This window comes from Camelus dromedarius, chromosome X (assembly GCF_036321535.1).
Source record: "Camelus dromedarius isolate mCamDro1 chromosome X, mCamDro1.pat, whole genome shotgun sequence".
In the NCBI taxonomy this organism is placed as follows: Eukaryota; Metazoa; Chordata; class Mammalia; order Artiodactyla; family Camelidae; genus Camelus; species Camelus dromedarius.
Genome location: NC_087472.1, coordinates 18,504,177 through 18,527,546, shown reverse-complemented (window position 1 = coordinate 18,527,546; position 23,370 = coordinate 18,504,177). Strand labels below are relative to the sequence as shown.

The 23,370-nt window shown below is 43.6% G+C and overlaps 1 protein-coding gene across 1 annotated transcript; it reads left to right on the top strand.

Moving 5' to 3' along the window:
• Window positions 1–3,620: 3,620 nt before the first annotated feature.
• On the top strand, window positions 3,621–21,924 carry UTP14A (UTP14A small subunit processome component). The gene is made up of 15 exons (XM_010991571.3): window positions 3,621–3,700; window positions 4,880–4,958; window positions 6,088–6,158; window positions 6,901–6,965; window positions 8,769–8,911; window positions 9,212–9,367; window positions 13,992–14,111; window positions 14,210–14,304; window positions 14,926–15,049; window positions 15,133–15,210; window positions 15,693–16,086; window positions 17,901–18,307; window positions 19,065–19,258; window positions 19,387–19,486; window positions 21,488–21,924. The coding sequence occupies exons 1-15, from the start codon at window positions 3,675–3,677 to the stop codon at window positions 21,758–21,760; spliced, it is 2,325 nt and encodes a 774-aa protein (XP_010989873.1). The 5' UTR covers window positions 3,621–3,674; the 3' UTR covers window positions 21,761–21,924.
• Window positions 21,925–23,370: the final 1,446 nt, after the last annotated feature.

Sequence of the window (23,370 nt, the reverse complement as noted above, 5' to 3'; positions counted from 1 at the left end):
TAGCAAGCACTCTATAAATTTGAAAGTTATGTACAAATAATAATTATTATGCATCCTTTATGAGAATGAATACCATGGACTCTCATGACTATTCATTCACTAATTCAAAAAACACTTATTGAATCTCTACTATATTCAAGGACTAGGTTAGTTGCTGCAGGGCATACAACATCATGAATTTATGTAAAATCACAATTATTGCCATGTTGCAAATTTTGGCTGAGCTTGGGTCTGTTTTGTGAAATGTAAGCCAGTTGAAATATAATCATACTGGTTGGGGGAGGGAATATATTTTTATTTTACTCATAATCATTAGTAGCTCTAATCAAGATCAAAGGTTCTTAACTAACTATATTTCACTACTCCTCTACCCAACTACATACTTGATTTCTCCACTTAGATATCTTGTTCTCATACTTCAAATGTATGAAACTGAACTTTTGGTCTCACTCCCCAAATCTGTCCCTCCATCACTAGTCTTAATAAATAATCTACTGCACTTGTTCAAGCCAGTAATGTAGGCATAATCTTTCTCTTTCTCTTACCTCCTATATTCCTCTGGTGGGCCCACCAATGACTCCATCTCCACAGCCATCCCCCTATTCCAAGCCATCATCATCTCTCCCTGTCCTATACCATAGCTTCCTGACTGGTCTCTCTGCTTCCACTTGTGCCCCACTCTAATTCATTCTCCACATCCCAGCAAAGTAATGTTATTAAAATTTAGATGATGTCACTCTCCTACATAATCCCCTTATTTCTGGCCCATTTTATATAGAGTAAAATTCAAATTCCACCATGGTCTACAAGGCCCTACAAGATCTGAACCCTGCCCACCTCTCCATCTCCTGTTATATTTACCTTCTTGTTCACCACCATTCAACCACACTGGCCTTTCAGTTGCTAGAATATAATAAGCTCTTCCCAAGCCAGGGGGCTTGGGTACACACTGTTTCCTTTGCCCAGAACACTCATCTCCAGTTCCCCTCACTGCTGGCTCCTTCTCCTCTTCTAGGTCTCAGCTGAAACCTTGCATTGACTGTTCCATAATTCTATATAAGAGAGAAATGGGGCAGCAATCTGGTTAGAGCTAGGAAGGGGAAATACCTAGGGGGCTTGTCTCAAAGCTGCATTTGCATAGCAAACACACTGTCTTTACTTAGATTAAGTATAAATCAATAAAAATGTCAATGTTTTCTTAAAATGCTTTTATTCATACTTTATATAAGATTAAGAGAACATCATCTGCCCATAAGAATACAATTTGGATTGCTGCAAGCAATTTCAACAGGTTGAAGAGGTAGACAGGACTAAAGAGTTATTTAAAATTTTATCTTGAAAGTGATGAGGGTCTATTTGCATCATTTAAGTAGGGGCATGACATGATCCAACTTATGTGATTGGATGAAGAGAGACGAAAGACTAAAAAGCCAGTAAAAATAAGTATTAAAGCTCACATTTATTGAGCATTTTAATGTGTGACAAATGTTATTTTAAGGGCTTGACATTTATTCTAGTTCTTTATGTATATTAACTTATTTGGTCCTCACAACTATCCAATATATTATTATAATTCCCATTTTAAAGATGAGGAAACAAAGGCACAGAGAGGTTAACTGACTTACTCAAGAATTACAAAGCTAGTAAGGAGCAGAGATAAGATTGGAACCCAGGGAGTCCAGTTCAAAATCCATGCTCTTTGTCAATACGCTTTAATGCTCCCTTTTTCTATAACAGATTTAGGGTCATGCAACAGGCTTGAAATTGCAAGGGTCTAATACAAAGGCAATGATAGAAAGGTGGGGAGATATATGAGAGATTTAGGAAGTAAAACTGACAGTGTGAGGGAACCACTGTGAAGCATAAGGGAGAGAGGAATCTAAGAAGACTCAGATTTCTGACTTGACTAACCCGGTAGTTGACTGTGCCTGTAATAGAGGTGGGAAATACAGAAATCTGGTAGAAAAGATAGAAAAGAGATACTAGTCTGGAGTTCAAGAAAGAGATCTGGGCTAGAGATGTAGATTTTTGGAGTCCTCATACAAGTGTTAAAGACTTAGGAAGAGTATGTGGGATAAACAAACAGCACTGAGTACCGAACCTAGAGAACATCATTATTTAGGAAATAAGTACAGAAAAATTATCCATCAGAGAAGACAGAGGAAGACGGTCATAAAGCTAAGATACCAGGAGAGGGGTAACACGGAAGCCCAGGATGGAGTTTCAACAACGACAAAACTGTCTTTAATCCCACTAGAAAGTAGACTCTAAAAGGCATGGAACAAGTCTGTTTTGTTCATTAATGTATCTGCAATGCCGAGAGGCCTGGCACATTAATAGGTGGTCAAAAACATTCTCTGAACATGACTAAGAAAACAAACCAACAGTATCAAATACCACACAGAGTTCTGAGAAGACAAAGACTGAGAAGTGTTCGTTTTATTTAGCAATCTTGGGTGTCACGGATGATCTTGTCCAGAATAGTTTCAGTGGAACGGTGGGGTGAAAGCAAAATGGGAGTGGCTTCAAAGAATAAATATCAAAGATGTTCTCTTGTATTACCTTTCTACATTTTTTTGATTAAAAAAATTCTTACAAGTTGATGGGAGATGAGGAAGTTGCAAGCACTGGCATCCTTGGATGAAACTTTGTTATGTAGGGAAGCAGGAACCCAGTGCTGCAATTACAAGAGGGCACAGGGTGAAAGGAGAATTTTTTTCCTTAGGAGGGGAGGACAACCTGCTTTGTCCACCTTCGGATCTCCAGGGCCTGGCACAATGCTGACCACTTCCCGGGCGGTCAATAAAGTCCCCAGCTCGCCAGAGGCTGGAGCCTTTCCTTTTTGGGACGCTGTCGATCACGGACAGAGGCTGGAGCCTTTCCTTTTTGGATCAGGCAGGGACAGGAAGGCTCAGCCCGGTCGGCACCCGACAGCGCAGCACCTTTGCGCTGAGCTCACCCACCTGGGCCGCCTGGAAACCCACTGCCAGAGGACCTACGCCTGAGCTGAGGGGCGGGTGGGGAAATCAAAGCTCCGCCTGCTGACAGGATTTTTTTTTTTAATTTTTTATTGATTTATAATCATTTTACAATGTTGTGTCAAATTCCAGTGTAGAGCACAATTTTTCAGTCATACGTGAACATATATATATATTCATTGTCACATTTTTTTCTCTGTGAGCTACCATAAGATTTTGTGTATATTTCCCTGTGCTATACAGTGTAATCTTGCTTATCTATTCTACAATTTTGAAATCCCAGTCTATCTCTTCCCACCCCCCACCCCCTTGGCAACCACAAGTCTGTATTTTATGTCTATGAGTCTATTTCTGTTCTGTATTTATGCTTTGTTTGTTTGTTTTTATTTTAGATTCCACATATGAGCGATCTCATATGGTATTTTTCTTTCTCTTTCTGGCTTACTTCACTTAGAATGACATTCTCCAGATGCATCCACGTTGCTGCAATGCTGACAAGTTTCTATCTCCAGTCTCCCCGTTTCCCGTAGGCCCCTCCCAAAGAGGCTCCAGTTTCTCGCACGCCTTGGGGCGGGCCGGAAGTGGCTCACCTCGTCGCGCATAATTGGCGGAAGCAGAAATTGCTTTCCGGCTGGCGCAGGAATTTCTTTCTTTCCGGCTTCCGCTCCTGGCCCATGTGAGAGACCGGCTGCTGAGATGAGCGCGATCCGGGCTTCAGAGAGGTGAGGGGTAGCAGAAAGGAGGGGGTAGGGTCTGGGACTTTTTGGGGGCCGGGTTCCCCAGCTTTTGAGAAGTGGAGACCGCCTTTTAACAGACAACTGTTCCTCTCCCGAGACCTCGCCATTCGTTACTGTTTCTATGCTCCATCCTTTAAAGTCCTTTTAATTTAATTTAATCCGCACCCCAGCTTTTTACCCTTATTCCTGCTGGTCCTGATGGGGCCTCTCCCTCTCCAGCTAAGTTAACGTGTTGCACTTTCCTTGTCACGTGACTCCTTTTTCTGCCGCTGACGGGGAGCATTTCAACCCTCCGCGTAGGCAGTGCCTACGTTATAAACTCCTGTTGTCTTGGAAACCTTTGCTGATTGGAATCATCCACATTTTCTTTTCTGATCTTTCATGCCTTCCCTAGGAGAACTAAATGTACTCCGTTTTGTAATGGTTATGTTGCAAAGATTGATAAATCCTGTTAGGTAATGGTTCACTCTATAATTTGTTGGGTACCAATCTCCTTAGCTAAGCACCCACTTTGCCAATCAAGCTCCAGGGAAAATGGCTTACTCAGCTTCATTTGTCCAAGTCCCCGTTTCCGCATTCCCGTGAACAAGAGATCAAGATGTCACTTTTTTATGATAACTCACAGAGAAAAAAATGTGACAATGAGTGTGTATATTTCCATGAATGACTGAAAAATTGTGCTGAACACTGGAATTTGACACAACATAAAAAAAAAAGATGTCACTTTTGAGTAAGCTACACCTTTACAAGTGTCTTCCATGTGGAGGATGCTTAGAAACATTAATGGTGAAATAGCTTTGCCTCGAGGGCCAGCAACAGTGTCGTCTGTCACCTTACCTAGGGTCTGACATTTTTACAGCCTCTGGGAGGTCAGTGGGAAATGCAGTGCCAATCAATCACTGAAAAGTGTTAGATCTTTTTCATTTTCATGCGGTTCTGTCTGGGTATTACTAACCACTGCTCACCTCTTCCAGGTGATGCCTGCCTTCTGCAGTCTAAATTTAATGTCTTGACAAATTTCCAGAGATGCTCATATTGCTTGGTTTGTACATCTTCCAGGGGATAGAACTATTCTGTGTTGAGAACTGAAGTTATGTTTTAGAGATCATTTCAATATAAGAAAAGTTGTTTAAAGGGCTAATATTTCTCTTTTATCTCCTTTAGTAGCCTTCTGGCTTCAAGCCAACAGGAAGAACTAGAGGATTTGCCAAAAGACTACCCCTTGAGCACCAGTGAAGATGAGGTGAGTGACAACTGCTAATTCACCTTCTGCAGTTTCCCTCCTGCCCCAAAATTAGGGTAAATGCCACATTCCTGGAAAGGAAAGGGGTGGTAACATTGTTTATTCTTGTTTAGGTGTCCCAAATAAATTACAGGTTTCCACCACTATCCAAAAGTAGAGCATTCCTATGAAACCTTTCATAAGCCAAAATGACATAAAAGGAAGATGCAGTTCCCTTAGGATACATCTTGCTAATGGATATACAAAATAAATTGAGGTAAAGCACAGATGCTCACAGACACAGTTCAAAGCTGTGACGGCTTAATGCTGAGATGTTAAGCATAGTTTCCGGGAAAGGAGCTTGGTGGTGCCACTCAGGGTGTGCGCTGTCTCTATAGGAGCTTGCTGCAAAACAAATGCCAGACGCTGTTTTCATTTTTTGCCCTTTTTTTTTTTTTGGTAAAAAGCAAAAATCCTCTTCAGATTTCGTTCAGTTAGTAAAAACAGGTACTAATGTAGGTCTTTTGTGAAAGCAAAGTGACATAAAGCAAACTTTCAAAAGGCAGAGGATACCCATATTCAGTGTTTCACGTATATGATGTTGTATTAAGTGCTATGGGAATTTGATGACTATATATAAGATACAATGTCCTCAGGTTGCTTAATTGAGTATATAAACACATGGTACTCATTCTATGATTGGATGTCCATAGAGAGTTATTTGATTATCTGACTGAATTATATATATGCATAATTAAGCTGGGTCTCCAACAGCTGCTATAGGAATTCCAACTCTATTCTCTTGACAAAACTGTTTAAATTGTTTTTTTATGTCAAGGTTTCTGTGTCAGGTCACACTATATATTCTATACAGAAACATTCTCACAGCACTTTCCTTCTCAAAACAAGTTAGGACAGAGGCATGACATTAACTACTTGTTACTAAAGCTCTGTGTTCCTTATAATGAGGGGGTTTGGCTTTTTGAAGCAGTTCTTTCCGTTTGAGCTGGAATGCCTTGTCATCAGACCTCATCTGATTTCCCAGTTCTCCACTGACCAAAAGGATAAGAGATTTTACGTGAGCCTCAATTTCTGTACTGTCTTTTCCCTCCCTTCATCATTCTGATAGTTTTTCCTTTTCTGTTTCCAGGGGGACAGTGATGGAGAAAGAAAGCATCAAAAGCTTCTGGAAGCAATCAGTTCCCTTGATGGAAAGAATAGGTAACAGTCCCTTCAATTTTCAGTCAAATGCTCTTCCCCTGAGCTATACCTCCTCAATTTGGACAAATTATAACTAGCTGATTCCACGAGACTTATCTGCAACTAACATTTATTATCAAGTGCTTAAAATTATGAAGACACAATTGTCAGCATCGTTAATTAAGAACACATACTTTGGAGACCGTATAGTCAAATTTTTTTTATCCTCTCTGCACATCAGTTTCTTCAACTAGAAAATAAGATTAATAATACCTATTTCATAGAGTTATTGTGACATTTCAACAAGTTAATAAATACAAAGATCTTGAATGAGTACCCAGCATATAGTAAGCATTATAAAAATCATTAGCTATTATTGTGTTAGACCTTTGTACATTTGAATTTTTAATCCACACTTACAGTTTTGAGTGGGCATTAATTATCCCCATTAGAGAAGTTATTTGACATGTTCCAAAGTCACCCGACTAATAAGTGGCAGATCCAGGATTTAAATCCAGATATGTTTGAATCCAGGTTCAATACCTTTTTCACTATGCCTACGTTGTATTGCCCTGTGTTTTTAAGGAGCTGAGTCTACATTAAGAGATGGTTAGTCTACCATGTCCAGATTCAGAACAGATTTCCTGTTTACTTTGTGACAAAACCTGATAATAGAAGAGAAATGAAACCAAAGCGTTGTTGAAGTGTTTGTTCTCCACAAAATGTATCCATTCCTTCTGTATTCTGTTTTGCTTAATTTCAGGCGGAAATTGGCTGAGAGATCAGAGGCTAGTCTGAAGGTGTCAGAGTTCAATGTCAGTTCTAAAGGTAAGTTAATAAAGGAAGCTATCTACCTGGAACTTGTGGAGTTCCAAAAGCATTATGGTCCCTTCCCTCTCCCCACCCCAAACTGTTTTTGATGTGGTTAATGAATCATACCATAAATACTTACATATGAATGGGTAAAGAAGAGTAATCAGATGCTCTCACATTTCTTCCATTTCTAGAAAAAAGCCTAGAAGGCCAAAATCAAGGTTTCCCACTGAGCTTGACCGCTAGTTTTCCTTTATTACTCCTCTGAGGAGCCTTTTTAGAAACTTTTTCCCTCGATGCCTTTCTCCCTCCTCACCTCCCCTGCCACCAGGAGTAAGATTTTGTTAGATAAGGTTGAGCTTTGGAGGGACACAAAACTGTAATATGCTCTGTATTCATGGGTTCTGCATCTGTAATTCAATGCAAATTGAAAATACATATTTTTTAAATTCCAGAATGTTCCAAAAATCAAAAATTGAATTTGTTCCACATGCCGGCAACTATTTACATAGAATTTGCTTTGTATGCTTTGTATTAGGTATTATAAGTAATCTAGATATGATTTAAAGTATACAGGAGGATGTGTCTGGATTATATGCCATTTTTTTAAAGTTTGCTGTTTTAAATTCTTTTAATTGAAGTATAGATTTTATGCCATTTTATATAAGGGGCTTGAGCATCTTTGGATTTTGGTTTCCTTGGGGGTCCTAGAACCAGTCCCCCTGCACACCGATGCCAAGGGATGACTGTATCTAAGATGTTTTTTAGTCCTGCCTCACCCAGGTACCAATTTTTACCCCTGGGTGGGGGGATGCTATCAGCGCTATTGAGAATATATGATCTAGTAAACAGCAGAGTTGGGATTTTAACTTGATACCAAGTCTAGATGCCAGATCCTTTCCATAGTATTCACAAGTTAGGCAGCTTGAATGAGTTATGCGCTTCTAGTAAGCACTAATATAACCTCCCAGAGCCAGTAACGATGTATTCTATTCATCTAAGCTTATTCGTCTGGCAGATACTTACTGTGCCTCTACTGTGTATTAGTTTCAGGATCAGTTAGGTACTGGGGCTACAATAAAGAATAAGTCACGACCTCATGGGGCTTAGACCTCACATTCTAGTGCAGGGAGACAATAAGCAAACTAAAACAGGATGATGCAGTAAAGTGACTAGGTGCTTTAGGTTGGCTGGTCATGAAAGGCCTTTGAAGAGGCAAAATTTAAGCTGAGATCTGAATGACAGGAAAAGTCAACTGTGCAAAGATAGGGGGCAGTGCTCCAGGCAAGGGGGCAGCCCTAGTGCAAAAGCTGTAAGAAAGATACCTGCTCAGCATGTTTGAAGAAGAGGAAGAAGGCCAGTGTGGCTGGAGCATCCTCCACCTTGGGGTGACATGAGGTTGGAGAGACAGACAGGGACCAGATCCCCTAGGGGTCAGGTTCCTTAGATAGGTGCAATCCCAAGTATAATCGGGTGACACTGGAGGGTTTTCACCAGGATCATGACATGCCATGATTTACATTTTCAAAATATCGCTCTGGCTGCTGTGTGAAGCATGAATTCCAGTGGGGCAGGGCTAGAGGCAGAGAGGCTAGGAGAAAAGCAAATGACTGTTCTAAATACTTTTCTCTCTTCCACCCTCTGACATGTTTGGGAAGGGAAGAAAGCCCTCTGGCTAGTGACTGAAGGAGGAGAATTATACCTGCTTCCCTGCACATTTGTATGTCTCCCAGCATTTTCTGATGAGGCTCTTCCCTGTGCGATATTGAGGTTTTGACTCCCTTCCCAGTCTGATCAGAAAGCTTGGCCTTTCCGCAGGATCAGGAGAAAAGCTAGTCCTTTCCGATTTGCTTGAGCCTGTGAAAACGGTATCCTCATTGGCCACTGTGAAAAAGCAACTGAATAGAGTCAAATCGAAGAAGACTGTGGAGTTACCCCTTCACAGAGAAGAGATTGAACGGGTGAGTCAAAGAAAATGTGGTCCATTAAAGGGAAGAAATTGAACTAACAGGGAAAATAGGATAAGAAGAGAAGGAGGGAAAGCCTGAAAAATGGGAGGAGGGCAAGTTGTGGTGGCTGCACCCTGGAAAAGATCAAAGCTATTCTCAGAGAAAGTGCAGTCCTGAGAAGAAAGCAAGAGCTAATCTCAAGCATGCTGCTTCTTTCTTGGATGAAGAAACGTTGCCTCCTAATTTCCTGCTGGTCCTTGGAGTTTAATGCTTCATTCCATGGCTCTCTCCTGTGTACTTTGCCTGTTTCAGATCCACAGACAAGTGGCATTCAATAAAACCTCACAAGTCCTCTCCAAATGGGATCCCATCGTTCTGAAGAACCGGCAAGCAGAGCAGCTGGTGTTTCCCCTGAATAAGCAGCAGTCAGCCTTCGCTCCCATTGAGCACGTGCTCAGTGGCTGGAAGGTGAGTGCAACCCGAGGAAAGCGCACCTTGGGAGGTGAGATCACGCAGCGTGGAAACTGCAGAGCACGCGGTGGGCCTCCCTGGACATGTTAAGCCAAAATGCCAGCTGCAGTCATTTTAGTTTAGCAGTCAGAAGGGGGGGCGGCAGGGGGAGCAGCGTTCATTGTCGGTCATGCAATAGCCCGTCACCGTAGCTCTGTAGTTGCCCGTCGTTGGCCTGTAGTGTCCACTGCTTGGTTATTTCCATGTTTGTGTGTTACCAGATCTGACTGCCAGGACAGAGGGAACATAATGATGTCTTCCATTTCACACCCTGTTTTTTTTTTTACGTTTTAAAGCCACATTCTGTTTTAAGTCCAAATAGTGTTTTTGGGTGGGGGCGGAATGGGAATGGGGTGGGTACTGGGGATTGAATCCAGGACCTCCTGCATGCTAAGCATGCACTGTACCACTGAGCTATATACCCTCCCCTGTAAAGCCACATTCTGATCTGGGAAAATCAGAAACGCGGCAGCATTAATGATGTCTTAGTAGGAGTATATGAGCAGCAGAACCAGTTTGCTTGAAAAGGAATACCAGGTTAGAATATAGCAAATTGTTGCTAATGGCTAAAATGGTAGCAAATAGCTCATGACTGAGCTGCAGAAAATAAAAAAGATATTTTAGAGCTGGGTTTCCCAAACACTGATCTCTGACAAGTTTTTCATCTGTCCAAGGTAGAAGGATAGTTGTGAATGTGGTGGTGTAAGGTCACCAGCTCTTTTTTTATGATGAGGTTATTCTTTCCACTTTAATGGTGTTGAAATAGCTATTCTTTCATGAAATGATGGTGGTAGTAAATGGTGGGGTTGAAGGTGGAATGGTAGTTATGAAAGTTAGGAATCCTACGTCAGTCCCTAAAGTCTCAATTTTTAGTCTCTGAACAACTTCAGAACAGCTAGGCCTTTCTTTTCCAGTACGTCATTGGTTATGGAGTCTATAATGGGATGTCCTGTCTTAAGTAGAAAAATAGTCCAAAACAGCAGTGCCTAAACTATGGACAGATACCCTCTTTGTGCTTCTCCCCTGCTTCATATAAATCTAAAAAAGGTGTCCCGTGTGTTAGGAAGCTGAGATAATTAAAGCTCATCAAAGTAAACATGGCTTGCCACCATAGCTAGAAATTGAGCGAGCCATTGCTTATTTCGGGGAGAAGTTCTGTTTCTGATATTGTTGAAGTCACTACCATTCTCCTTCTAGGATGCTTCCTTTTCCACATGAAAAACAGATCAGGTTTAAAGTGTGGCTGCAGGATGGAAGGGAGACTTTAGGAAAAAAATCTTAAGAGGTAATACAATTTGCAGGATTCAAAATTAAGTATAGAAGGTAAACAGTGAAAAGTCTAGTCCCACCCCATCCCCCATCTGCTCATTTTTACCCCTGTACTCACCCAGAAGTCACCACTTTTACGAGTTTTTCATTATTGTTAACTTAAGAGTTTTATTGATTTATTCATGTTTATCCATTTTTTTTTAATCAAAAAAGTAGTAGTAAACTGCTACACACTGTTCTGCACCTTGCTTTTTCCAAATGTTGGTGTGATCTTGGAGATGGCAGGAAAATGCCAAGTTGGTCATTAAAGATGAGATGGTGGGGGAGGAGGCTGCACTGAGAATGGCACAGCCGCTGCTCTCCAGGGACCCCCTGTGCAAGACAGAGTGGGGCCCAGGTGCTGCACCCAGACCTGCTGTTCATTCATTCTCAGGTTCATTTTTGAGAAGTTATACCAGTGAGGCAGAGAGAAATCAGGAAATACTTAGGTCAGGAGGTGGTTTCTGATGAGGAACATTTTAGAGGGCAAAGCCCAAGGTCTAGCAATATACTAGTATTCCTGGAGATTAAGAATCCAAAAAGTGTGTGCTTATAGTTTTGGTCCAGCATCCTAAAATTCTGTTTGACTCCAGCTGAGAAGAATTACCTGGGATAATGTGTGAGAAAGCATTTATAAACTGCAAAGTGCTAGAAATGATGTAAGGTAACTTCCCACCCCCACTCTCCTTCCCTCCACTAGCAGCTGACACTAGCATCTCCCACAGTTCGCCTCAAAACCATAGTTTCTCAATATGCCCTGGGCTGGTGGGAGGGGGGCAGTGTTCCATTGCTAGAAACTGCCGCACACCCCTGCTAGAGACTGGCGGTTCACAATGTACACCAGCCTTTTAGAGGCTATGAAAAGATTGTAAAGAAACCTCTTTGACTTACCCTAAGCCAGGGAGTACAAACTGATTTTATTAAAAATTGAATGCATTGAATTTTAAACTTTTAAAAAGTGGAGTACATCTTGTCAGCTGATGAGGAACATGCTTTGGGAAGAGCTGGCCTCCGTTCTCTCGCCTTCTTCTCCTACTACCTTCCTGAAGCCTCTCTCAAGAGGTGTTTTGAGGGGCCTGCCAGTCCCCAGATCCCAAGCCCTCTGTGCCTTCAGCCAGTTTGAGGCTATTAACACATCACATTGTTAAAAACTCCCTTGACTTCTGTGACATACTCCTGTTGGTTTTGTTTGTTTTGTTATGTGACTTTTCTTAGTCCTTTTTCTTCTTGCTCTGTAAATAGGGTACAGATCGCTCTCAGCTCCTTCAGAGTTCCAGGCCCATATTCCATATGACTAGCAGGCCTCGCCAGGGTCTCCCCTATGCACCTAAGCTTGACACACGGCAAAGTAAGCCTGGCATTTTCCTTCCCCAAACCCCAAAACCCTGTACTGCCACCTTCGTGCTGTAACTGAGTCACCGGCATAACTCCCTACCCCAGTTACTTAGGTTGGAAGCCTCGGTCATCTAGGTCCTTCTTCGCCCCTCAACTACCAGCCCTCCCCAGCCCACACAGGGGGCTAGTCCTGTTATTTAGTCTCCATAGCAGCTCGCAGGTCCGTGGTTCCTCTCCTCATTTTCAGTTTCACCTTGCATTTGATGCTTTCCATAGAATCCCTGACACAATCACCAGGATTTTCTCAGGGTGAGGGTAGAGCTTAGTGGTAGAGCGTGTGCTTAGCATTCATGAGGTCATGGGTTCAATCCCCAGTGCCTCTGTTAAAATAAATAAATAAATAATCACCCCCCCCCCCGAAAAAAAAAGCCCACAATCACCAGGATTTTCTTTCCAAAACACAAAATTGATTATCACTGCTTAAAATCCATTAAAAGGCTCTCCACTTATAGAATAGGACAGAAGCACCTAGCACTTTAGCTACACTGGACAATATGTTGTTCCCTGATGTACCTTTTCTCTCCCTAGATCTGCGTTTGTTCTTATACTCATCTCTCCATTTGGCTTTTTTCCCCTCCTTAAAGAATTATGCTTATGCCTCAAAGCCTAATTCAAAAAGTCTTCCTTCCCCAAGCCTAACCCACCTCCTAATCAAAGTTAATTGTCCTTCCTCTGTGATTACTCCCATGGACTAACATTTAACCTATTATGTTGTTAGTGGTGCCCAGGTCTCTTTCCTCTGAAAGGCTATGAGCTCTATGAGGACAGGAACTATCTTAATTAATTATGTATTCCTAGCACCCCGCACAAGTGCCTGGAATGTAGCTGCAATCAATAAATGTTTGTAAATTGAATTGAATTGGAGGGAGATTACAACATTGTAATATAAATCACTTTGTAGCCTGTGATTGATCACTACTGCAAATACTAAAAATGGAAGAACATGCACCTTCTCTATTCAGTAGAATAGGTTTATGGTTAAATCAATAGCACCGTGTAACATGTGATGATGTGTGTTTATGCATTTGTCCAGATATTTGTAAGTTTAATACTGACCATGATGTATATGACTATTGAAGAGAACCACATAAAATATGTGCATGAGGTTGGAAACTGGCTCTATTGCCCAGGGCTATCTCTGTGCCTTGCCAGAGTGGACCATGACATGATCAGCTTGATTATTTTAGCCATCCTTACAATATCAGTCAAGCAGCAAATGGGGTCTTTTGTTGACATGTGAAGTCGCTGGCTCACAGTCCATTCATTTCATCCACATAGACACCACCTAGCATGCAAAGTTGACTGGAAACTGAGAAGTTGGAGCCAAAGTTAGAAACCGACTAGAGTTAAATTTCAACTGTAAGGAAGCAGGCTCATCTGAAGACCTGACTTCCCCTTTCCTCTAGAAATAGTCTTAAAAGGAGGCTTATATGAATCTGAGATTCCTAACTGTATGTTAAGAATTATGTGCTTCAAATATACGACTATTTTGTTTTGCAACTATCAAGACTGATAATTTAATACTGTTGTTCCTCTGTCCTGCCAGCATTTACGTTAAGGGCATCCTGCTTTGATTCTTAAGAGAATGGTATTGTTTTATATATATTGGTAATCTGAATACAGAGTGATCCCCTCGGTAATATTAGAGAGTAGCCTCAGAGTCCTCTTGCTAAAGTTGTCTCAGATCAGAATAGAATTTTAGATTTTATCTACACAGCTGAACAGGGAGCCCGGAACCCCATTCTCTTGCTGTAACAGCCAATCCTATCTAGTTTGTGATTCTAATTATAGTGTCATAGAGTAGATGGCCGTAAGATTGTAAGGAGGGAGACTGTAGGACCAAGACTTAAAGCTTAGTATGTTCTGTTACCTCCTTAAGGCAAGAACGCCCCTGGAGCAGGAGATTTTTAACCTCCTCCATAAGAACAGGCAGCCAGTGACAGACCCTTTATTGACTCCCGTGGAAAAGGCTTCTCTCAAAGCCATGAGCCTGGAAGAGGTAAGTGTGATGGGCCCTTTGATACATCCTGGCATGCTCTGTTTCTCCCAGCATTTGCCCTCAAGCCCCGGGGTCACTGTAAATGTCATTCGTTGTAGGCAAAGATGCGCCGAGCAGAGCTTCAGAGGGCCCGGGCCCTACAGTCCTACTATGAGGCCAGGGCTCGAAGAGAGAAGAAAATCAAAAGCAAAAAGTAAGGAGGCCCCTGTGAGCCAACTTTGGGTTCCATGGAAGAAAGTAACATAGCTAATCACAAGTCCTTAGGAGAGAACCTTTCCCATGGCGGCTGGGGGCATGTAGGAGAGGCCCCAAATAGAGTGACAAGCCTTTTTTTTTTCTCAAACCAACCTCATAGGGTTTTACCCACTTCAGTACTGCCCACTCCTCTGGCTTTGGCTTTGTCTTGGTTTTGCTAAAAAGAGGACTGTTCAGTTACTTCCTCTCCCTTCCAGGGCATCACGGAATAGTTCTGCCAGTTGAGCTCTGAGCTCTGCAGCCTTGGAGGCCTGCAGAGCTTCCTTCCTGCCTTTTTGCCTCTTTGGAACCTGTGCTGCTCTTCCTGGCCCTCTAGAAACAGAGGGGATTCTGCTCTGCAGAGGTCTGCCCCTGGGGGCTGCGGGGACTGAGAGTCTTGCCAGTCCTTGCAGGTCTTAAACTGGCTACTTCTGGTCAGCCAGCTCAGTAACACCTGTTCAGCCCCTGTGCAGGGAAACATCTTGTATAGTGGGAGTGTGTGTGTGTGTGTGTGTGTGTGTGTGTGTGTGTGATCAGTGTTTCAGTAAATCTCTTCCCTCATCCCTCTCTTACCCTATAGGTATCACAAAGTTCTGAAGAAAGGAAAGGCCAAGCAAGCCCTAAAAGACTTCGAGAAGCTGCGGAAGGTCAATCCTGCTGCAGCATTGGAGGAGCTTGAAAAGCTCGAAAAGGCCAGGATGATGGTGAGGCTGCCTCTGGCCCCCAGCCCTTGAGACTGGCTTTTCCTGGAAAGCGATGAGGATCTCACTCTGCCCTTTCTTTCCAGGAGCGAATGAGCCTGAAGCACCAGAACAGTGGGAAATGGGCAAAGTCAAAAGCAATTATGGCCAAATATGACCTGGAGGTAAGAGACCATCAGGGTGAGAGAAGAGATGGAATTGGAGGAAAGAAAGGAAAATCAGTCCATAAGGATGCTAGCGGAAGCAGAGTTGGGAAAGAACCGTGAGGATTAATGGAAAACCAGGAATCTAAAAAGGCATCAGAAAATCTCTAAGGCAGAGAGGAAGATGATCAGGAACAAAGTGGAAAAAGAGATGGAAGGGAAACAGCACTGAAGGCAAGTCCAGTTAAAGGGAAGAGGAATTGGTCTTTTTGTGTTTTTTTTTCTAAATTTTATTTCACATGTTGATTCCTTGAGGACAAAGAATTTGTCTTCCGTTTTATTCCATAGCTATTAACACAGTGGTGTATGTGCAGTTTAAACAGTAGGCACCAGTAAGAAATACTTAAGTCAAATTGAGAGGAGGCAGCTCTAAGAAACGGACTGGGAACGGCGTCTCCGCAGTCACTAATGGCAGGGCACTCATAACTGTGATTTTCCTCCAGGCTCGCCAAGCTATGCAGGAACAATTGGCCAGGAACAAAGAACTGACACAGAAGATCCAGGTGGCCTCCGAGAGTGAGGAAGAGGAGGGAGGCACAGAGGAAGACTGTGACCCCCTTGTCCCTGACGTGGTGAATGAGGTGCAGGTGAAGGCAAACAGACCAAACCCCTGGATGTTCAGGAATCACTCCAGTGATGCCAAAGAGGCTGAAACCCAGGAGGACCCTGAAGAACTTGCAGGGTCTACGGCCCACGAGGCTTCTGAAAGTGAGGAAGAAGAAGGACCAGTGGCAGAAGAAGAAATTCTCTTGAAGGAATTTGAGGAAAGGCGATCACTTAGACAAAAGTCTGGGCTCAACCAGATTGCTGAGCCGGTGGGCAGACCAGAAACAAAAGGTGAGCAGTGCTGGACCAGGGGAACTGCCTAGTGCTGTTGCTCGTGGTGGAGTGAGAGGAAAACTGGGTTCCTGAAGAGAAAATAGATTCATGATGACCCTTTCTCTTCAAAGGCACTTAGTAAGCGGGCATCTGCATGGCTTTCCAGTGTCTGTTCAGTCTTCAGAAAGACAGAACTGCACCATCCTTGAAGGATTGGCTAGAGTTAATGTCACTGATACCCACAAGCCAGAGAGGAGTGCGTGTGATGGGCTGGCAGATCCGAAAATTGTTCACACCCACACACACAGAAGTGTATTTTGAGACATTATGAAAGATCTTCAAATCATTGCTGCAGTTTTCTGTTTTGTTAGGGAGGTAGGAGTGGCATTTGTAGCACTTCGTAATGCTGGTTGAGATGTGTCAGTGTGGGTGTGGCTTTCTTGATAGGAATGAATGACTCTGCAAGGTACAGGGTAAATTAGAATTGCTACCCCATGCTCAGATTCGATTTACATATTATATACATGTACAACCTTAGCACCCTCAAGGCAGGTCAGAAGGTTCCAGTTCTGGGGACAAAACAGGGCATTATAAAGCCTGCTTAGGAAGCTAATTACATTGAGAAGTCACCTGAATCTGGATAGATTCTTGGGTCTGATTATATTTCCCATGGAAATAATACATTTAGATGACAGCAAGAATCTGTTTCTCCATGCCAAAAAAATTATTTTTAATAGCTGCCATTTAGAATGTATTGTAGGACCTTTACTTTAGGTTTTTAGCTAGAGACTTCTGGGATTAATAATTATAAGCAGTCACTTCCAAGAGGAATTGGAAACCAGCACCGCAGGCCAAGGCGGTGGGCAGCTCCTACATGACCACGGGACACCAGCTGCTTCCTCCCAAGCCCCCTCAAAAGCTGGCCATCTAGCAAAATGCATAGAACAGTTGGTTGTGGAATGAAAGGTGGATTTGGATTTCCTTGGATGATAAATAAATAGAATGATCCCAAACCTTTGGGGAGATAGTGTTCTAAAATGGTGGGAAGGCTTGGACCCCAAACAAAATGAGCAAGGAAACTTGATCCCTGAAAATAAATATACGTGTCCTCAGGCCAGACCTAAGTAGCTTCTCCCAATGGCTTCAAGCCAGAGCTAGAGAGCAGGATGAACGTGGGAATGGAGGCAACTTGAGTCAACGCAGAGGACAGTTTAGAAGCGTGTCACGGCCGTGTTTCCCTCTGGGCTCTCAGAGACTAGTGGTATTTGCTCAGATGGTGCTGGTGGCTGGAAAGTGCGAGCTACGTGACTCGGCAACAGCAGATCATGAAACGCTGCTTTCAGAGAAAACAATGCTGGCTAAGGTTTTTATAAATAGACAATTACAATGTAAATTACAAATAGTAAATCACAATTTTGAGAAATTACAAATAATAAGTTACAGTGTAGTTGCATTCCAAGGCCAGTTGCTAAAAACAGCTTTTTTAATAGAAATTTGGAACTTGGGGTGATCTTCCCAAGCAGGGTTTACTCTATGGGGAAATTCATCCACAGCTCCCATTACAGTGAGTCATTGGCAAAACTGGGAATAGGACCCAGGATATCTGCTTCCCCAGCATGCCGCTTGTAACTCCTAAACTCCATTGTCCATGACTTGACAGGTAATGATTAGTGAACTCTGCGGGAGATCCAGCAAATGGAGTCTTCTCTTACCCATTTGCCCTGGTTGGAATGACTTCCACGGTGCCCAGCACCCAGCAAGAGCTCAATAAACTCTCATTGACAGGGCAACTCCCACCCTCCTTTTCTGACAGCTTTCATTTCTTTCCCCAGATTCTAGTAGCCAGGCGATACTGTCTGAACTGAGGGTACTGTCTCAGAAACTCAAGAAGGAGAACCGTCAGTCCAGGAAGCAAGAAGTGAGTTCAGTGAAGACAGTTCTGGCAGTCCAGAGAGAGAAGCCTGCCCAGGAGGAAGAGGAGCCCCTGTTGCTGCAGAGGCCGGAGAGAGCGCAAACTCTGGATAAGCTGGAGGAGCTGAGCAAAGAAGGGTGTTTTCAAAATAAGGAGCTTCCCAGGGCAGCGGCAGAAGGGCAGTGCTTGGAGAGGAACCCAGATAATCATCTTGGTGCCCCCAAGGAGAAGAAAAAGAAGGAGCAAATGATTGATCTCCAGAACCTCCTAAACACAAAGTCTCCTTCCGTCAAGTCTCTGGCAGTTCCCACGACGATAGAGGAGTTGGTGAGCAGAGCCAGGGTTGTGGGCCAATGTGGGGGATCAGAGCTGGTGCAGAAAGTGTCTTTCCTACACAAGGAGTAGAATCAGTGAAGTTTTGTGCTGGGGGCACATTGCAGTAGTTGAGAGGTCCGCAATAGTATGGGGCCAGGCTGGTCCTAGTTGACAGTTTAATAGATGGAAATATGTGAGTGCCGCTGAGACTCCCACATCTGAAATCCTGAGCCACCAAATCTTCCTGCGGTGGCTCTAAAATGGCCCTCAGAGGAAAGAGGGAGTCACTCAAAGCTCTGACCAGATCCCAGGCAGAACATCTCAAAGGTGAGTCATTGAGCTGTTGCTAGTCTTTGGCCCTACTCAGTGGGATCTCAAATGGTCCAGGCTCCCCAATTAAGTCATTGAAACTGCTCAAGCGAGGAGCCCTGGTACCTGTCTTTTCAGGGCTATAAGCTGGAGGACTCCCACATTCTGGCTGGGCCCACTTGGAGCTCCTCCTCCTAACATGGGCCCTTTCCTTCCTCCATCCTGCAGCTTCCTTATTGAAAGTTTAAAATTGTGTCATTTGGTAATGAGCTAGGGATCTTTACCCTAGGGAGAAGACTGGAGCTTGATTGGCTACTGATCAGTTTATAGTGCAAGACCTTCATTGTTCCACACTTCCCCCTAGGGGGCGCTAAAATGTCATAACCCAATAGTCAAGCGGTCTTGCCACAAACCTCGGCTCAGGAGGCAAGCTGTATCTCTTGTTCTCGTTTCTTCCCAGGAAGATGAAGAAGAGAGAGCGCAAAGGCAGATGATAAAGGAAGCTTTTGCTGGGGATGATGTCATCAGAGACTTCTTGAAAGAAAAGAGAGAAGCTGTGGAGGCGAGTAAGCCAAAGGACGTGGACCTGACTCTGCCTGGCTGGGGCGAGTGGGGTGGTGTGGGCCTAAAGCCCAGTGCCAAGAAGAGACGCCGGTAAGAACAGGGAAGAAAGCCTGTCCAAAGGGCACCAGGTTCTCCCACTTCACCCTCACAAGTCCTCTCTGCCTTTTGACTAAGTCCTTAACGCTCTTAGTCAGATGTCCTGCTGTTCTGCTTTCCAGGTTTCTCATTAAAGCCCCTGAGGGTCCTCCAAGAAAAGACAAAAATTTGCCAAATGTGATTATCAATGAGAAGCGGAACATCCATGCAGCGGCTCATCAGGTGAGGGAAGGAGTGCTCTTTAGCTGCCACTTTGCTGCCCAGCTCTTTTGCTTGGGAGGAGCATTCTAGTGCTCTGCGATCCAGAGGGATGTGTGATCTTGACCACAGAATCAGATGTATTCTTGTTTTCACTGACTGGCTCTGAGATGAGTAATTCCAGATCGACTCTGCTCTTTTAATTACTGACCAGGAAGAAGGTTAAGACTTAAAGGATAATCTTTACAACTATGGTCAGGGCCCCAAATCTGCATTTTCAACTGGTACCCCCAGATGATTCTGATGCAAATGGGTCTCGCCAAACTAAGAATTGCCCGTCTACAGGCTTGGGTTTATGGTCAAGGTAATGTTCAGAGGGCATAGGTTTGAGCTGCATCTTAAGAAAAATGAAGACAAACTCGTACTTGTTCAGAACAGTGAGAGAATTTTAAATTGTGTCATCTGATAACAAGCTAGGGATATTTCCCCAAGAGAGAAGCAAATTTGAGCATGATCATGGTCTTCAGTATATTCAAGGCTGTTGTATGGCATGTAGTCACATGAAGTAGAAGTCAGAGGAAAGGCAGGGTTCAATTCAAGGAAAAACTTTCTGCTGGTCCAGAGAGGAAAAGGGTTGCCCCAGGGGTGGGTGTGAGCATGTTAGAGGGGATTCTGGAATGAGCTTGGACTCGGTGACCTTTATGCTCCCTTAAGTTCTGAAGCTCTGTGACTCTGAGATCTGTCCCCAGCTGGTTAATATTAAAATGAGTTGTATTTTTTCTTCTGAAAAAAAGTGGAGAGGGGCTATTTGATAAAGAAGAGAGGAGAAATTTCAGTAATACTGTGTTGATCTTATTTTGTGAACCAGTTGCTGCAGAAATTGAATTCTAATCTCAATTGAGGATATATAACCAGAAAATAGGCAATGAACAGGCAGTTATGGGATAAAGAGAGCAAAGGGGTGCTGCTTCACCAGGCCGGGATTCTAGGTGAAGGGCAGAGTGTGACCTCAATAAAGATCACCCTTCCCTTCCCGGAGTCTTATGTGTTTGTTTTTTTTAATACAGTCACAGAAAACTGATAAATAGCTTTCCAAGAATCTCCCTTGATTCTCCTCATCTTTTTAATAAGTTATACACCACAGGTCCCAGCATGCAATAGAATAAAGTACTTTGAGCTAAAGAGGGGGGAAAAAACCTCCCAAGACCGAATATTTTGTCCAGATGTTTCTTTCTTTTCTCTTGCCCTGGGTGAAATGCACAGATCTAGCTATCAAGCCCACTAAGATGCTCCCTTAACCTAAAGAATTTGTCCTTCACCCCCACCGGGACTGCCTGGCCTTCCTTGGCTTCTCTTGAGTGTTTCATTGAATATCTCCAAGGACTGCTTGTAGCTTCCCCAATTTGCTGCTTACACCTTTCTCCTCTTTGACCACGGGGAAACATCTAAATCTAAATATGATTTAAGTGTCTGAAGGTAGCGCTGTGGTGGGGTGGAAGAACATACGGGGCAGGGAAATGAGACTTGAGAAGAGGATGAAGCTAAGCTTAACAGCCTGGTAGAATTCAGTATTCGCGAGTAAATCTTTGGGTTCCTTAAAACAGCCTATGAATCAGGGGGAGGAAAGGAATGGATTAAGAGCATGAAGAGGGTAGGGAAGTCATAAAAGCCACAGTACACAAGTACTCAGATGTGTCTTGTCGTCACAGTGTTGTATAGGAAGATCCACTTGGGGACAGCAACCCCGGAGCTAGTGTCATGTTCTGACAGCTGCGGGTCCCTTGTTAGGATGGTTTCTAAACAATCTTTAGATTGTTGGGTAAGCCTGGGGGAAGGGAGGTCCTAATCCAAAGTAGGCCCCTGTACTCCCAAATGCCAAGCAGATTGGCACTCCTAAGGTTGGATGGGGGCTTGATGGTACCTTGGCCTTTCAGTAGCCTCACTCACTGCAGTCACCACGCAGAACTGTGGCCTGTGCACTACAACTGCCTGGCTCATGCCAAGTCACTCTGCCTTCCTTTCCAGGTGCAGGCGCTTCCATATCCATTCACACACCATCAGCAATTTGAAAGGACCATCCAGACCCCTATAGGATCTACGTGGAACACCCAGAGGGCCTTCCAAAAGCTGACTACGCCTAAGATTGTCACTAAGCCAGGCCATATCATTAAGCCTATAAAAGCAGAGGATGTGGGCTACCGGGCTTCCTCAAGGTCGGACCTTTCTGTTGTACAGAGGAATCCAAAACGACTCTCCATACGTCACAAAAAACAGCTGAAGAAAAACTCTATAGATTGAGTTGCTGGAGTAGTGACACCTTGGTGCCTGGAACCAGGAGCCCCAACTGCTCCTCCATTGGCCTGGTTTTACTCCAAGCTGTAGGATCAGTTCCAAAACTGGCTTAGCACACGTGGGTGTAGTTAAGCCACATTTTAGAAATAAAGGCATTTTTATCTATTTTACTGGATTGTATTCTGTGTTGTTTCCCATTTCCTTCAAGTCAGAAGAAACACCTTTGGATGCTGCCCATTGCATTTCTCCAGTCACACTTGTCGGGGGACCTTATTTTCTTATGTAGTCCTAAATTAGAGTGGAGGGAAGTTACCTAGCCTACAATCTTAAAATCCATCACCTCTGATATAACCATAAATACCAGTTTCAAGAGTCAGGGGTAATAACTAAATGTTGTATAGTCTTAACCTCTGAACCTAGCAACAGTCTGCATGAACCATGCAATTGGATTCTGCTCTGGGCGGGTCCTAGGATGGTGCAGAAGCTGGGTTCAGCTTTAAGTCTAGCCACTATGATTTTCTTTTCCTGTGTGAGCCTCTAGGCTTACCCAGGTTGCTGTCTAGAGTAGTTAGCACTTCCCATTCTTAAGACAGGTTTTAACCTTACTTTACCGACGAGGTAGATGAGGTTTCAGAAGTAAAGCTCTCTTCCCTTTACTTCCTAATGCAGGCCAACTCCTCACCATTGTTTAAAGTATAGTTTATTCAAACATTACTTTGCTATATGGCAGTTCACGTGGGCTTCTCAGCTCTGAGGAACAGCCTTTCTTTGGATGACAATATGTATGGAAAGGGTCCCTGAAGACAAGGTTCCTAACAAGGAACTGGAGAAACCTCTTCATTGATTCCAAAAGGACATAACCACTACTGTGCTTCACCTCCTGCCTTGGAGGTCAATTCCCCCAGTCCTTTTAGACCAAGAGGGGGTTAATTTTTGTGTTACAGAACCCTCTGAGGGTCTGGTGAAATTATGAACCCTCCCCAGAAGAATGCAGAAACACCTACACCATTTTACATACAGTTTCAGGAGCTTTGCAGGCATTTGTGCCATAAGCTCTGTCACTCCACGAATTTGCTTTTGCAATTCTCCCCATCCATATGGCCCTCTTTTATGAGCCCACTACTCTCCCAATCAGTTCTCAAATGTTTAGACCTCAAAGTTAACTAGTCCCAATCCCTTTACCTTATAGGCGTAAGATTTCAGAGTGATGTATCCAGTGTTACACATTCAATGAGTGACTGAGTAGGCACTGGAACCCTAGATTAACTCCGAAGCCAAAAGCCACGCCATAACTGTCTATGAAATTCCCAGTGGTAGCTGTGGGCCCCTACTACCATTGCTCATCCTCTCAAGAACCAGTCCCGTGCTGGGATGGGAACTGAGTATATTGACAGACTTCAGAGCTCAAGGTGTATTTTTAAGTTACACATCGGCTTGAGATTTTATCCGCGATCCACTTGCAGGTTGACACTAAGTCCGTAGCCAGTAAAGGGGAATGGGAGACCCCTGCCTACTTCTGCCTCCCTTAAGAGACCTTAACCTCTTTCACTCCTCTGAGCACAAAGCTGCCACCTCCGTCCCACCCCCCCCAAATCGGAGCGCCCAATCAAGTGCCC

Excerpts from the sequence above, each read along its gene's own strand:
- UTP14A (XM_010991571.3), top strand. The coding sequence starts at position 3,675 with ATGAGCGCGATCCGGGCTTCAGAGAG. Across the intron at positions 9,368-13,991 it reads ACGTGCTCAGTGGCTGGAAG|GCAAGAACGCCCCTGGAGCA; the intron begins GTGAGTGCAACC and ends TACCTCCTTAAG. Across the intron at positions 16,087-17,900 it reads GGGCAGACCAGAAACAAAAG|ATTCTAGTAGCCAGGCGATA; the intron begins GTGAGCAGTGCT and ends TTCTTTCCCCAG.